This window comes from Orcinus orca, chromosome 7 (assembly GCF_937001465.1).
Source record: "Orcinus orca chromosome 7, mOrcOrc1.1, whole genome shotgun sequence".
NCBI classification, from domain to species: Eukaryota; Metazoa; Chordata; class Mammalia; order Artiodactyla; family Delphinidae; genus Orcinus; species Orcinus orca.
In genome coordinates, this window is record NC_064565.1 from 98,473,123 (window position 1) to 98,488,158 (window position 15,036).

At 39.0% G+C, this 15,036-nt stretch overlaps 1 protein-coding gene across 3 annotated transcripts in view; it reads right to left on the bottom strand.

Annotated features, from left to right (window-relative positions):
• ABCA12 (ATP binding cassette subfamily A member 12) overlaps nt 1-15,036 on the bottom strand; it is a 180,100-nt gene that overhangs the window by 45,742 nt on the left and 119,322 nt on the right. For all 3 annotated transcript variants that reach the window (XM_049711887.1, XM_049711889.1, XM_049711888.1), the window contains 5 exons: nt 3,865-4,194; nt 2,688-2,757; nt 2,465-2,599; nt 1,443-1,598; nt 354-540 (listed from right to left, as the gene is read on the bottom strand). In XM_049711887.1, coding sequence (XP_049567844.1) covers nt 354-540; nt 1,443-1,598; nt 2,465-2,599; nt 2,688-2,757; nt 3,865-4,194 — 878 coding nt within the window. The remainder of the gene's footprint in view (nt 1-353; nt 541-1,442; nt 1,599-2,464; nt 2,600-2,687; nt 2,758-3,864; nt 4,195-15,036) is intronic.

Here is a 15,036-nt window from a genome sequence, read left to right on the forward strand (position 1 = left end):
TCTACCGAAGCCTGTAGATCCAGTGTTGCCAGAACTTCCTATTATCTAAGAGATAGCAGGAATATTTATATTTATTGGAGAACTCTCCCATTTTTAAATGCTGGCACTGAAATTAAAAATTTTAAGAAGTACCAGTGTGCCAATATTAGGTAGAGCAAATAAACCTATCTGGTGGGTCTGATCTGGACTTTGAGCTCACAATTCAGACCTTTGACTTGGACTCCATTTTCCAGGAAACAACTTGAGCTATCTTAATCCATCTGGGAGCTGTAACAACTTTATATTTATGAAAGAAGTGAGGAAATACTAAGTAATATGCTTCCATGACACCTAAGTGTTGAAAAGTAACATACATGGTAGTAGTTTTCCCAGCGCCATTGGGCCCCAGCAATGAAGTAATATGTCCTTCATAAAAGTTCAGACTGAGGTTAGCAACAGCAATTTTTGAGCCATAGTTCTTTGTGACCCCATGCAGGGCAACCCCAACTGTGAGATCTTTAGGTTCAGACTCAGTGTTGGAGGGAAACACGTATTCAGGACCTGGAAAGAAATTAAGAAAAGAGTTGTAAGCTCACAAGGAAGATAAATGAAGCTAGAGTTAGCCTTTTCATTAATTAAAAATTGAAGACTGTAAAAGCACAAGCCTCAAAGTAAAAAATCATTCCAGGAATAAATGATCTACTATAGTCTTCAGCCTTCTCACTTGTTTCAAAAATGAATGAGGGCGTGGAACCACACTCTAAGGTTTATATTGCCCTTCCCTGTCAGAAAAAGGAGTCTCAGAATATAGTATCATAATAATGAATTCTCCTTTATTCCACAGATCTCAAATACTCAAAACACAATTTTAAGGCTTGGTCCTCCAATTGGACAGGATGATATCTACTTACAGAATAAATGTCTACAGTGACAAGGCTCGCTCAGATCTGTGGTTTATAGAATCGGTTCATTAATTACTCTCCACATTTCCTTCAGGCATCACAGAAGGACCACTTATATGGGTCATCCTTACTTTTTGAAGCTGACACTGCTCACCCAATGTCAGTAAAACATGAGCCTTAAACTGTCTGTTCAGTGTTGCTGACGGGTTAGGCTAAATTATCCATACTTGTTACTTGGTTACTCCTTATGACTAGTGACAGACGGCTGAGGTGAGGGGTGCAGACTGGTGCCAAGGAACAAAGTTTTTCTCTGTGTGAATCTAACTGGAACACAAAGGGATCTGCAATCTTGGCCTAATTAGCACCATATGCTAACCAACTGGGCTAATGAGCTCAGAAAAAGCCACAATTTAATCTCTCTAAGAGTCCCAACACATATGTGTAGACATATTCATCCATGACTAAAAGGATAATTTTGCCATTTAGAAAAAGATAATTAAAATCACTAGTCATGTAAATTTTATATCACTTCTCTCATAATAATGCATGTTGTTGACCTACTTGTCTTACTGGCAGATGGGATGGTGTTCTGCATCATGATATTAGTAAAGATAAGGCCATTGCTTTTCTCATGCTTCACTTCTGCGCATCCCAACCGCTCCTTCCAATAGGAAGGAAGGAATGGAAAATACCATGGAGCTGCCATACCATATGTACCTGTAACAAAAATGTATTAGGAAAAGTAATTATTAATTGATTGCTAACATTAAGCATCAGAAGCTAAATAACAGAGTACTTACTACACAGCATTCAGGAAGTATTTTTATTTTTTTGTGGTCTCAGTTTCCAAAGTAAAGTAAAAAAGATAGCCTTTTAAAAAATTCTTTCTTTTTTAAACAGCTTCATTGGGTATAGTTACATACCATAAAATTTAATCATTGTAAGTGTAGAGTGAGACGATTTTTAGTAAATAAAGTTGTGCAACCATAACCACAATCCAAAAATTCCAATAACTCCCAAATTTTCTCCCATGCCCTTTGCAGATAATCCCTACTTTCAACCCAAGTTACAGGCAATCACTGATCTGCTTTGTCTCTATATACCTCTCTTTTACAGAAATTTTATATAACTGGAATAGAATAATAGTCTTTTATTCATTTATAGCATCAAAAACGTACAAATATAAATAAGACTTAGTGGAAAAACTCCTGATCATGTTGAAGTTTTAACCACTTGAGACCTAGGAGGGGAATCCCACCAGTCTTGTTCCATTAGAACTGGATAAGTTCTCCTTAGAATTAGGAGACTGGATTTTTGCCTTATGATATCTTGTTCTCCCATTTGGAAAGACTGGATTCCATGCTCCTTAATTCACTCTATCCTTTAAAGGAACATCAGAGAAAAAAACTCAACAGTGCATTATCTCCTCCTGGAAAATTTTGTTTAGTTTTGGGATTTCAGTGTTTCTTTTTGGAGATGATATGTGGCAAAGAAAAATATTAGAAAATATATATTAGCAGATTTATAATAAATACAATTTATTACCATAAAAAAGCATGTATCTATAGGAAGCATGTTTGTACCTGGGAAAACGTTCCTGACATACCAAGCAATAAGGAAATAAATGAAAGAGTCGGCTAGGATTAGACAGCATAGCCAGCCAAACGAAGTGGTGTCATCCTGAACTGGTGAACTGTACATATTTTCCCACTGAAGACCTAAGAAGTGAACACATAGATTTATTCTTCTGTGAGACATATTGCAGGTGTGAAAGATAAAATCCAGTTGTAAAGGAAGTGAACCTACCAATGCCCTGCTCCTCATATCGTGCAATGTATTGACTTGCATAGCTGAAAGCTGTTGGGGACAGCAGGCTCTGTGAAGAAAATCAATGGCAATGATAGTTCTTGTAGATTTCACACATTTCGCCCAGAGGGATCTTAACATACTTAAAACTTTGGGCACTTATATAGATAAAACTGACGTTAACTCTCTAAGCATATTTAAAATCACAGAGGTCCCTTACCAAGCATGCTACAACTCTGGAAGAATAGGAGAGGAAATAGCAGAAAACAAAAGCAGTAAAATTATAATTTGAAAAATATTTATCAAAAATCCAAAATATATATATCTAAACTTATTAAATGTTGCTTAGCAATTTATAAAACCACTAATAATAGGGTAATGCAATGTTAAGGCTAATATCAAATGAAATGTTAGGGGCCAGAAGATGTTTGTACTTCAGAGATTGACTTCAAGTGATCGAAGTTTTATGCACGAAAATATACTGTCAATTGACTACTAATAATGCAACAAATTAAAAATTTAGATGTTGTTTAAACTCAAGGTGGTCAATGTCAAATGAAAGTTATTTATCACTTTCTATTTCCATAAACAGCAAAGTTTTAACATGGCTCGCAGTCAATGATGAGCTTTACTTCTGCTTTCCAAATTTAAAAGTCAGTAAACTTAATGCTTTCGTTAAAATTCTTAAATTTAGTACTTTAATTGAAAAAGCAGAAAAGAATTCAAAGTTGATTATATGCTCTCAGCGTATTTGTCTTTATGCCTGTATGTTATATTATATGTCATAAAAACCATGAGAATTATTCATTTATGAGAATAATGCCAGCTATAGAGGCTCTAAGATATTTAAGGAATTGGGCCAAAGAGAAGTCAGAATTCTTGATGATCTTCAAAACCTGATGTACTACATTTTAACTGTTCTTTCTTCAGGTACTATCTTATAGTAGCATCACATATTATAGTTTTAGAAACCGTGGAGAAAAAGTTTTCTTTTCATAGTCTTACACTTGTATGGTAGACAATAATGTAACTGACTCTCATTAGGACAGTTACTTATATTTTGCAAACACTGAACTTTTACATTTAGATAAGTGTATTCTCAGTTGGAGAGCCAAAACCACCAAAAAAGGTCCACTGCTTTCACACCCTGGCCATTCAGTTGTGACAGCTGACTCACCATGAATACTTTTATTATACAGCTCAACTCATTCTCAATTGTAACCAGAACAATAAATGGAAAAAAGGCAATGATGTAGATGAGGCTTCCAATCAGAGCTGCAATGTTGGTGTTGTTGAAGAAGACACTGATAAGGTAGCTCATGGCAAGAACTGAGAAGCTATAGTCCGAAAAATACAGGAACAAAATGAACCCATTTGTTTTTGGAAGAATATTGCCAAACTTGAGTATAATGATGAGGATGATGATGGTAACCAGTAAAAATGCAACACTCTCTATAATCCAGGCAAAAAAGTGGCTGCAGGAGTTTACACCCATCATCTTCATGTACTGAAAAAAGGAAAAAGTGTTAGCTCCTTCTTAAGCTAATATACACTTAAATAACAATTATTCCTGTATCATTCCAAACTGTCCATGAGACTCTTCATACACATGGAACCAAGCATTTTAATGATTTATCTAAGTCTAGTATTTGTCCATGCTTGCTATGTGAAATTAATACGACCATTTATTCCAGTCTATCTTAGATCGTATATTCCCAGAGTGCCCCAATATAATGAATGATTTGGATGGTGAGGTTTGTTTTGTTTATTGACAACTTCATTTTATAACTGGTATCTAAGTGATGTCTCCAGATTAAACTAGTTTAGAATAGATCATCAAAATTTACGGTATCCCCTGCAGAATTTTACAACATGAATTTGACATTTGTGCAGGCATGAACATTTCAAGCTGGTGAAAACCCATGGTTTACTTCAAATTCAATGTAGGGACTGAGGTAATAAAACTCCATAATATTTTTACTAAACATGAATGAACAACACAATCAGTATTCATATTCCCGAGATAAATAGAATAGACCTGATTCCTAAGAATTTAAAACAAGCAAACTTTGAAGGGGGACTTTCTGCCTTTTGACATAACATTCCCCTCCTTAAAATCCCCAACAGCCTAGGTCAGGTTTGTCATCTTTGTTTTCCAAAAAGATGTCCATGAACCCAAAATGAACTCATGTATCTCAGGTAATCTATACCTCTCTCTCTCTCAGTTGATATTCTTTAGTAACCCAGTGATATCCCTAGAGACCAAGGCATTCCACCAAGGTAGAAAAACAGACCAGCATGTTTGTGCATTAACTCAAAAGGATTCTGAAAGATCTGAAGTCCCTAGGACCTTGGGAGTCTTGAATTTGGTGACTTGAATTTGTACCTGGTTTCTAGTTTTAACAACTCTTAATGTTAAGCTTATGAATGTAAATTCCATTTAAAAAAAGAACAAAAGAAATGTTCCACTAACAGCTTTATAATCCAGTACTTTTTTTGTAAAATCAAGGATTTTCAATGCCCCCCAATTTAAACCTAACTTGTCCAGGAAAAAAAAAAGGGAACGTGCCAAATCTTTTGCTCTACAAGCAAAATTGTGAATTTTACTTTTTGCCTTTGCAACTCATTACATTTTGATAACTCTGCTGCTCCAGCTGTTACCACGGAAACAGCTACCTGACTGGCAAGAGTCTAAGCTGTGGGCCTTAAGCTAATCACCACTGTGGAAATCCTGTGACTTTTCCTCCTAACTTTGCCCTTTTCCTCACCCTCTTCTCTCCTACTACTTCTCTCCTCCCAGACCCTGCCACCCTTTGCAGTAAAGACACAATCTATGTTTCCATAGGAATAAATGTGTGGGTCAAAGTAAAAAAAATCAGCATGGAGTGAAGATTGACTATGGAAAGTTTTCTCCAATTGCTATGTATCTATCATTGAAAAGAAAACTACATTTTGGTGTGAAAAAGACCTCACAGATTGGGCTTCCCTGGTGGCGCAGCGGTTGAGAGTCTGCCTGCTGATGTAGGGGATGCGGGTTCGTGTCCCGGTCTGGGAAGATCCCACATGCTGCGGAGTGGCTGGGCCCGTGAGCCATGGCCGCTGAGCCTGTGCGTCCGGAGGCTGTGCTCTCCAACGGGAGAGGCCACAACAGTGAGAGGCCCGCATAACGCAAGAAAAAAAAAAAAAAGACCTCACAGATCTTATTTTAGCAATTCTTTCCCTGCACCCCACCCCATTTGAGAAATTACTGTGTCATGTTTGATGACTTCATTTCAGAGATATTCACCAGTTTTTTGGTGACTTTCTGGTTATTTGTATTTTGACGTTTTTACTGAGTGTAATGCCTATTTGAATATAATTAAATGGGGAGTTACAGAACCCATATAACTACCCCAAAGCTGATATTCACCACCTAATTTCATGTGACCTACACAAAAACTATTGCCCCCCCCCCCACAGCAATGTATGTCAGTAGGAGGCAAGTCACTATATTTTACAAGGTGGATATACAACATCAAGGACTCTATCAAGGACATGAAATACAGCTGATTTCATGTATAAATATGTTTTCCTTCCCTGACAATGGATAGCTTCAGTATAAAACATTTATATATCTAGAAAATTCTACATTCATAGCCTTGTTAAAAAAAAATTTAGCAAAGCCGAAGACCAGGACTGAAGGTGTTGATCACCATAATTTTGAAATTTTCAAGGCTCAAGATCAGATTTCTATTCCCAAGAGTTGGTAAAAGTTGGAGACTGATCATTGCTTTTTTTTTTTTTTTTTGGTACGCGGGCCTCTCACTGTTGTGGCCTTTCCCGTTGCGGAGCACAGGCTCCGGACGCGCAGGCTCAGCGGCCATGGCTCATGGGCCCAGCCGCTCAGAGGCATGTGGGATCTTCCCGGACTGGGGCACGAACCCACATCCCCTGCATCTGCAGGCGGGCTCTCAACCACTGCGCCACCAGGGAAGCCCCTGATCATTGCTTTTTATCAAAAAAGATCAGCTTAGGTGCTTCCAAAAGTGTTTACTACTTAACATTCTAGATCAAACTTCAGTGTTAAACTTCAGGATTTTATGCCATGAGAACAGCTGTTATTCATAAAGAGAAAAGGCAATGAGACTATGTAAGTCATCCATATATTATTCAGATTCACTGCCAAATTCGAGATAATCAACAAGACCAAACTTGCTAATGGAAGGTCATCCACAGAGAACAGCTGGTGTTAGTGTCTCCTCAGGGTGACAGATTCAGGTGTTGGCTTTGTAATCAGAGTCACTTTTCCCAAGCCCCCCAAACCTGCTGAAGCAATTCATCAATATCTGATAACGTGTTACTCAGGAAAACCCCTCTGCACAGTGGTCAAAGTCTGTTCCAGTTCTTGGCAGAAAATAATGACAAGAAAGAGATTCTGTAAGATTGTGGATAAATGTGTCACATTCAAGAGAAGCTTACGCACAGGGATTGACATTAATGCTGTCAGGAAAAGAAATCATAAATATACATATATTTACTTGACAGCAATGTCTTCATTCAATTCAACAAGAATGTCAAGCACTGGTTACTAAGAAATAATAACATTTTCTACCTCAAATTTTATATCCTATTATAGAAATTTTTGTTATTGTTTTTAGTTAAGATATAAAGGATATTGTGATCATTACTTGGAATATTCCAAATTCTCACTAGTAGGATGGATAGTGTGTACTGAGAAGATATAAAAAAGAATAAACTAGGCAGAAGGGGAGAGGCAGCATGACCAAAGGAGGGCCTCTGGGGTGTGGAGTTCTGGAGTTTGGAGGAAAACATATCCCCTTTCTCACAGAGCTGAGGTTGAGGAACAGTTGCCTGGCTGCATACAGTGAAAAAGAGAACCTGGGTGGGAAGGTTTCCATGCCACTTACTGTGAAAAAAGTAGAGGCATAAAGAGGCTAAATAATTAGTCAAAAATGAAACAGCCAGGAGACGTTCACGATGGCAGAAGACGTGGAGATCACCTTCCTCCCCACAGATACACCAGAAATACATCTACACGTGGAACAGCTCCTACAGAACACCTGCTGAATGCTGGCAGAAGACCTCAGACCTCCCAAAAGGCAAGAAACTCCCCCACGTACCTGGGTAGGGCAAAAGAAAAAAGAAAAAACAGACACAAAAGAATATGGATGGGACCTGCATCTCTGGGAGGGAGCTGTGAAGGAGGAAAGGTTTCCACACACTAGGAAGCCCCTTCACTGGCATAGACAGATGTGGAGGGGGTGAGGCTGCAGAGCCATGGAGGACAGCACAGCAACAGGGGTGCGGAGGGCAAAGTGGAGAGATTCCCACACAGAGGATCGGTGCTGACCAGCACTCAACAGCCCGAGAGGCCTGTCTGCTCACCCGCCAAGGCAGATGGGGGCTGGGAACTGAGGCTCCGGCTTCAGAGGTCAGATCCCAGGGAGAGGACTGGGGTTGGCTGCCTGAGCACAGCCTGAAGGGGGCTACTGCACCACAGCTAGCCGGGAGGGAGTCCAGGAAAAAGTCTGGAACTGCCTAAGAGGCAAGAGACCATTGTTTCAGGGTGCACAAGGAGAGGGGATTCAGAGCACCGCCTAAATGAGCTCCAGAGACGGGCATGAGCCGCGGCTATCAGCGCAGACCCCAGAGACGGGCATGAGACGCTAAGGTTGCTGTTGCAGCCACCAAGAAGCCTGTGTGCGAGCACAGGTCACTATCCACACCTCCCCTCCTGGGAGCCTGTGCAGCCCGCCACTGCCACAGTCTCATGATCCAGGGACAACTTCCCCAGGAGAACGCACGGCAGGCCTCAGGCTGTCGCAATGTCACGCCTGCCTCGGCCACCACAGGCTCACCCCGCACTCTGTGCCTCTCCCTCCCCCCGGCCTGAGTGAGCCAGAGCCCACTAATCAGCTGCTCCTTTAACAACGTCCTGTCTGGGTGGAAACAGACGCCCTCAGGCGACCTACATGCACAGACGGGGCCAAATCCAACGCTGAACCCCAGGAGCTGTGCGAACAAAGAAGAGAAAGGGAAATTTCTCCCAGCAGCCTCAGGAGCAGCGGATTAAATCTCCACAATCAACTTGATGTACCCTGCATCTGTGGAATACCTGAATAGAAAATGAATCAGCCCAAAACTGAGGTGGTGGACTTTGGGAGCAATGATATATATATTTATTTCCTTTTTCTCTTTTTGTGAGTATGTATGTGTATGCTTCTGTGTGTGATGTTGTCTGTATAGCTTTCTTTTACCATTTGTCATAGGGTTCCGTTGGTCCGTTGTTTTTTTTTGTTTGTTTGTTTTTGTTTTTAGTATAGTTTTTAGCACTTATCATTGGTGGAATATTTTTTGGTTTGGGTGCTTTCTTCTTTTTAAACTACTTTTTAATTTCTTTTATTTTTAATAATTATTTTTGATTTTAATAACTTTATTTTACTTTCTTTCTTTCTTTCTTTTTTTCTCCCTTTTCTTCTGAGCCATGTGGCTGACAGGGTCTCGGTGCTCCAGCTGAGTGTCAGGCCTGAACCTCTGAGGTGGGAGAGCCGAGTTCAGGATATTCGTCCACCAGAGATCTCCCAGCTCCACGTAATATCAAACGGTGAAAGCTCTCCCAGAGATCTCCATCTCAACGCTAAGATCCAGTTCCACTCAACGACCAGCAAACTACAGTACTGGACACCCTATGACACACAATTACCAAGACAGGAACACAGCCCCATCCATTAGCAGGGAGGCTGCCTAAAATTATAATAAGGTCACAGACACCCTAAAACACACTAACGGACACAGACCTGCCCACCAGAAAGACAAGATCTAGCCTCATCCACCAGAACACAGAGTCCCCTCTACCAGGAAGCCTACACAACTCACTGAACCAACCTTAACCACTGGGGGCAGACACCAAAAACAACAGGAACTACGAACCTGCCTGTGAAAAGGAGACCCCAAACACAGTAAGTTAAGTAAAATGAGAAGACAGAGAAACACACAGCAGATGAAGGAGCAAGGTAAAAACCCACCAGATCAAACAAATGAAGAGGAAATAGGCAGTCTACCTGAAAAAGAATTCAGAATAATGAGAGTAAAGATGATCCAAAATCTTGGAAATAGAATGGAGAAAATACAAGAAACATTTAACAAGGACTTAGAAGAACTAAAGAGCAAACAAACAATGATGAACAACACAATAAATGAAATTGAAAATTCTCTAGAAGGAATCAGTGCAGAATAAGTGAGGCAGAAGAAAAGATAAGTGACCTGGAAGATAAAATAGCGGAAATAACTAGTGCAGAGCAGAATAAAGAAAAAGGAATGAAAAGAATTGAGGACAGTCTCAGAGACCTCTGAGACAACATTAAATGCACCAACATTCGAATTATAGGGGTCCCAGAAGAAGAAGAGAAAAAGAAAGGGACTTATAAAATACTTGAAGAGATTATAGTTGAAAACTTCCCTAATATGGGAAAGGAAAAAGTCAATCAAGTCCAGGAAGTGCAGAGAGTCCCATACAGGATAAATCCAAGGAGAAGCACGCCAAGACACATATTAATCAAACTATCAAAAGTTAAATACAGTGCTCCCCTGGTGGCACAGGGGTTGAGAGTCCGCCTGCCGATGCAGGGGACGCGGGTTCATGCCTGGTCCGGGAGGATCCCACATGCCGCAGAGCGGCTGGGCCTGTGAGCCATGGCTGCTGAGCCTGCAAGTCTGGAGACTGTGCTCCACAACAGGAGAGGCCACAACAGTGAGAGGCCCACGTACCGCAAAAAAAAAAAAAAAAAAGTTAAATACAAAGAAAAAATAATAAAAGCAGCAAGGAAAAAGCGACAAATAAGATACAAGGGAATCCCCATAAGGTTAACAGCTGATCTTTCAGCAGAAGCTCTGCAATCAAGGAGGGAGTGGCAGGACATATTTAAAGTGATGAAAGGGAAAAACCTACCACCAAGATTACTGTGCCCAGCAGGGATATCATTCAGATTCAACGGAGAAACTAAAACCTTTACAGACAAGCAAAAGCTAAGAGAATTCAGCACCACCAAACCACCTTTACAAGAAATGCTAAAGGAACTTCTCTAGGCAGGATACACAAGAGAAGAAAAGGACCTAAAACAACAAACTGAAAACAATTAAGAAAATAGTAATAGGAACATACATATTGATAATTACTTTAAATGTAAATGGAGTAAATGCTCCAACCAAAAGACATAGACTGGCTGAATGGATACAAAAACAAGACCCGTATATATGCTGTCTACAAGAGACTCACTTCAGACCTAGGGACTCATACAGACTGAAAGTGAGGGGATAGAAAAAGGTATTCCATGAAAATGGAAATCAAAAGAAAGATGGAGTAGCAATTCTCATATCAGACAAAATAGACTTTAAAACAAAGACTATTACAAGACACAAAGAAGAACACTACATAATGATCAAGGGATCAATCCAAGAAGGGATCAATCCAATACAATATGCATAAATATTGTAAATATTTATGCATCCAACATAGGAGCACCTCAATACATAAGGCAAATGCTAACAGCCATAAGGGGGGAAATCGGCAGTAACACAATAATAGTAGGGGACTTTAACACCCCACTTTCACCAATGGTCAGATCATCCAAAATGAAAATAAATAACGAATCACAAGCTTTAAATGATACATTAAAAAAGATGGAATTAATTGATATTTATAGGACATTTCAGCCAAAAACAACAGAATACACTTTCTTTTCAAGTGCTCATGGAACATTCTCCAGGATAGATCATATCTTGGGTCACAAATCAAGCCTTGGTAAACTGAAGAAAACTGAAATCATATCAAGTATCTTTTCCGACCACAACGCTATGAGACTAGACATCAATTACAAGAAATACTCTGTACAAAGTACAAACACATGGAGGCGAAACAATACACTACTTAATAACCAAAAGATGACTGAAGAAATCAAAGTGGCAATCAAAAAATTCATAGAAACAAATGACAATGAACACACGATGACCCAAAACCTATGGGATGCAGCAAAAGCAGTTCTAAGAGGGAAGTTTATAGCAATACAATCCTACATCAAGAAACAAGAAACATCTCAAAGAAACAACCTAACCTTACACTTAAAGCAATTAGAGAAAGAAGAACAAAAAACCCCCAAAGTTAGCAGAAGGAAAGAAATCATAAAGATCAGATCAGAAATAAATGAAAAAGAAATGAAGGGAACAATAGCAAAAATCAATAAAACTAAAAGCTGGTTGTTTGAGAAGATAAACAAAATTGATAAACCTTTAGCCAGACTCATCAAGAAGGGAGAACACTCCAATCAACAGAATTAGAAATGAAAAAGGAGATGTAACAACTGGCACTGCAGAAATACAAAGGATCATGAGAGATTACTACAAGCAACTCTGTGCCAATAAAATGGACAACGTGGAAGAAATGGACAAGTTCCTAGAAAAGCAGAACCTTCTGAGACTGAACCAGGAAGAAATAGAAAATATAAACATACCAATCACAAGCACTGAAATTGAGACTGTGATCAATAACCTTCCAACAAGCAAAGTCCAGGACCAGATGGCTTCACAGGCGAATTCTATCAAACATTTAGAGAAGAGCTAACACCTATCCTTCTCAAACTCTTCCAAAATATAGCAGAGGGAGGAACACTCCCAAACTCATTCTACGAGGCCACCATCACCCTGATACCAAAACCAGACAAAGAGGTCACAAAGAAAGAAAACTACAGGTCAATATCACTGATGAACATTGATGTAAAAATCCTCAACAAAATACTAGCAACAGCACATTAAAAGAACCATACACCATGATCAAGTGGGGTTTATCCCAGGAATGCAAGGATTCTTCAATATACACAAATCAATCAATGTGATACACCATATTAACAAATAGAAGGAGAAAAACCATATGATCATGTCAATAGATGCAGAAAAAGCTTTTGACAAAATTCAACACCCATTTATGATAAAAACCCTCCAGAAAGTAGGCATAGAGAGAAATTACCTAAACATAATAAAGGCCATATATGACAAACCCACAGCCAACATCGTCCTCAATGGTGTAAAACTGAAACCATTTCCAGTAAGATCAGAAACAAGACAAGGTTGCCCACTCTCACCACTATTATTGAACATAGTTTTGGAAGTTTTAGCCACAGCAATCAGAGAAGAAATAGAAATAAAAGGAATCCAAATTGGAAAAGAATAAGTAAAGCTGTCACTGTTTGAAGATGATATGATACTATACATAGAGAATCCTTAAGATGCCACCAGAAAACTTCTAGAGCTAATCAATGAATTTGGTAAAGTAGCAGGATACAAAATTAATGCACAGAAATCTCTTGCATACCTATACATTAATGATGAAAAATCTGAAAGAGAAATTAAGGAAACACTCAAATTTACCACTGCAAGAAAAAGAATAGAATACCTAGGAATAAACCTACCTAAGGAAACAAAAGACCTGTATGCAGAAAACTATAAGACACTGATGAAAGAAATTAGAAATGATACAAACAGATGGAGAGATATACCATGTGCCTGGACTGGAAGAATCAACATTGTGAAAATGACTATACTACACAAAGCAACCTACTGATTCAATGCAATCCCTGTCAAACTACCAATGGCATTTTTCACAGAACTAGAACAAAAAATTTCACAATTTGTATGGAAATACAAAGGACCCCATATAGCTCAAGCAATCTTGAGAAGCAATAACAGAGCTGGAGGAATCAGGCTCCCTGACTTCAGACTATACTACAAAGCTACAGTCATCAAGACAGTATGGTACTGGCACAAAAACAGAAATATAGATCAATGGAACAGGATAGAAAGCCCAGAGATAAACCCATGCACATAGGTCACCTTATCTTTGATAAAGGAGGCAAGAATATACAATGGAGAAAAGACAGCCTCTAAATAAGTGGTGCTGAAGAAACTGGACAGCTACATGTAAAAGAATGAAATTAGAGCACACCCTAACACCATACACAAAAATGAACTCAAAATGGATTAAAGCCCTAAATGTAAGGCCAGAGACTATAAAACTCTTAGAGGAAAACATAGGCAGAACACTCTGTGACAGAAATCACAGCAAGATTCTTTTTGAACCACCTCCTAGAGAAATGGAAATAAAAACAAAAATAAACAAATGGGGCATAATGAATCTTAAAAGCTTTTGTACAGCAAAGGAAACCATAAACAAGACGAAAAGACAGCCCCCAGAATGGGAGAAAATATTTGCAAACGAAGCAACTGACAAAGGATTAATCTCCAAAATTTACAAGCAGCTCAATATCAAAAAAACAAACAACCCAATCCAAAAATGGGCAGAAGACCTAAACAGACATTTCTCCAAAGAAGATATACAGATTGTCAACAAACACATGAAAGGATGCTCAACATCATTAATCATTAGAGAAATGCAAATCAAAACTACAATGAGGTATCACCTCACACCTGTCAGAATGGCCATAATCGAAAAATCTAGAAACAACAAATGCTGGATAGGGTGTGGAGAAAAGGGAACCCTCTTGCACTGTTGGTGGGAATGTAAATTGATACAGCCACTATGGAGAACAGTATGGAGGTTCCTTAAAAAACTAAAAATAGAACTACCATATGACCCAGCAATTCCACGAATGGGCATATACCCTGAGAAAACCATAATTCAAAAAGAGTCATGTACCGCAATGTTCACTGAAGCTGTATTTACAATAGCCAGGACATGGAAGCAACCTAAGTGTCCATCGAAAGATGAATGGATAAAGAAGATGTGGCATATATATACAATGGAATATTACTCAGCCATGAAAAGAAACGAAATCGAGTTATTTGTAGTGAGGTGGATGGACCTAGAGTCTGTCATACAGAGTGAAGTAAGTCAGAAAGAGAAAAAGAAATACTGTATGCTAACACATATATATGGGATCTTAAAAAAATAAAAATGGTTATGAAGAACCTAGTGGAGGACAAGAATAAAGATGCAGACGTAGAGAATGGACTTGAGGACATGGGGAGGGGGAAGGTTAAGCTGGGACGAAGTGAGAGAGTGGCATGGACTTATATATATTATCAAATGTAAAATAGATAGCTAGTGGGAAGCAGCTACATCGCACGGGGAGATCAGCTCAGTGCTTTGTGACCACCTAGAGGGGTGGATAGGGATGGTGGGAGGGAGACGCAAGAGGTAGGGGATATGGGGATATATGTATACATACAACTGATTCACTTTGTTATACAGCAGAAACTAACACAACATTGTAAAGTAATTATACACCAATAAAGATGCTAAAAAAAAAAGAATAAATTAGCATTCAAAAAAAAAGAAGAG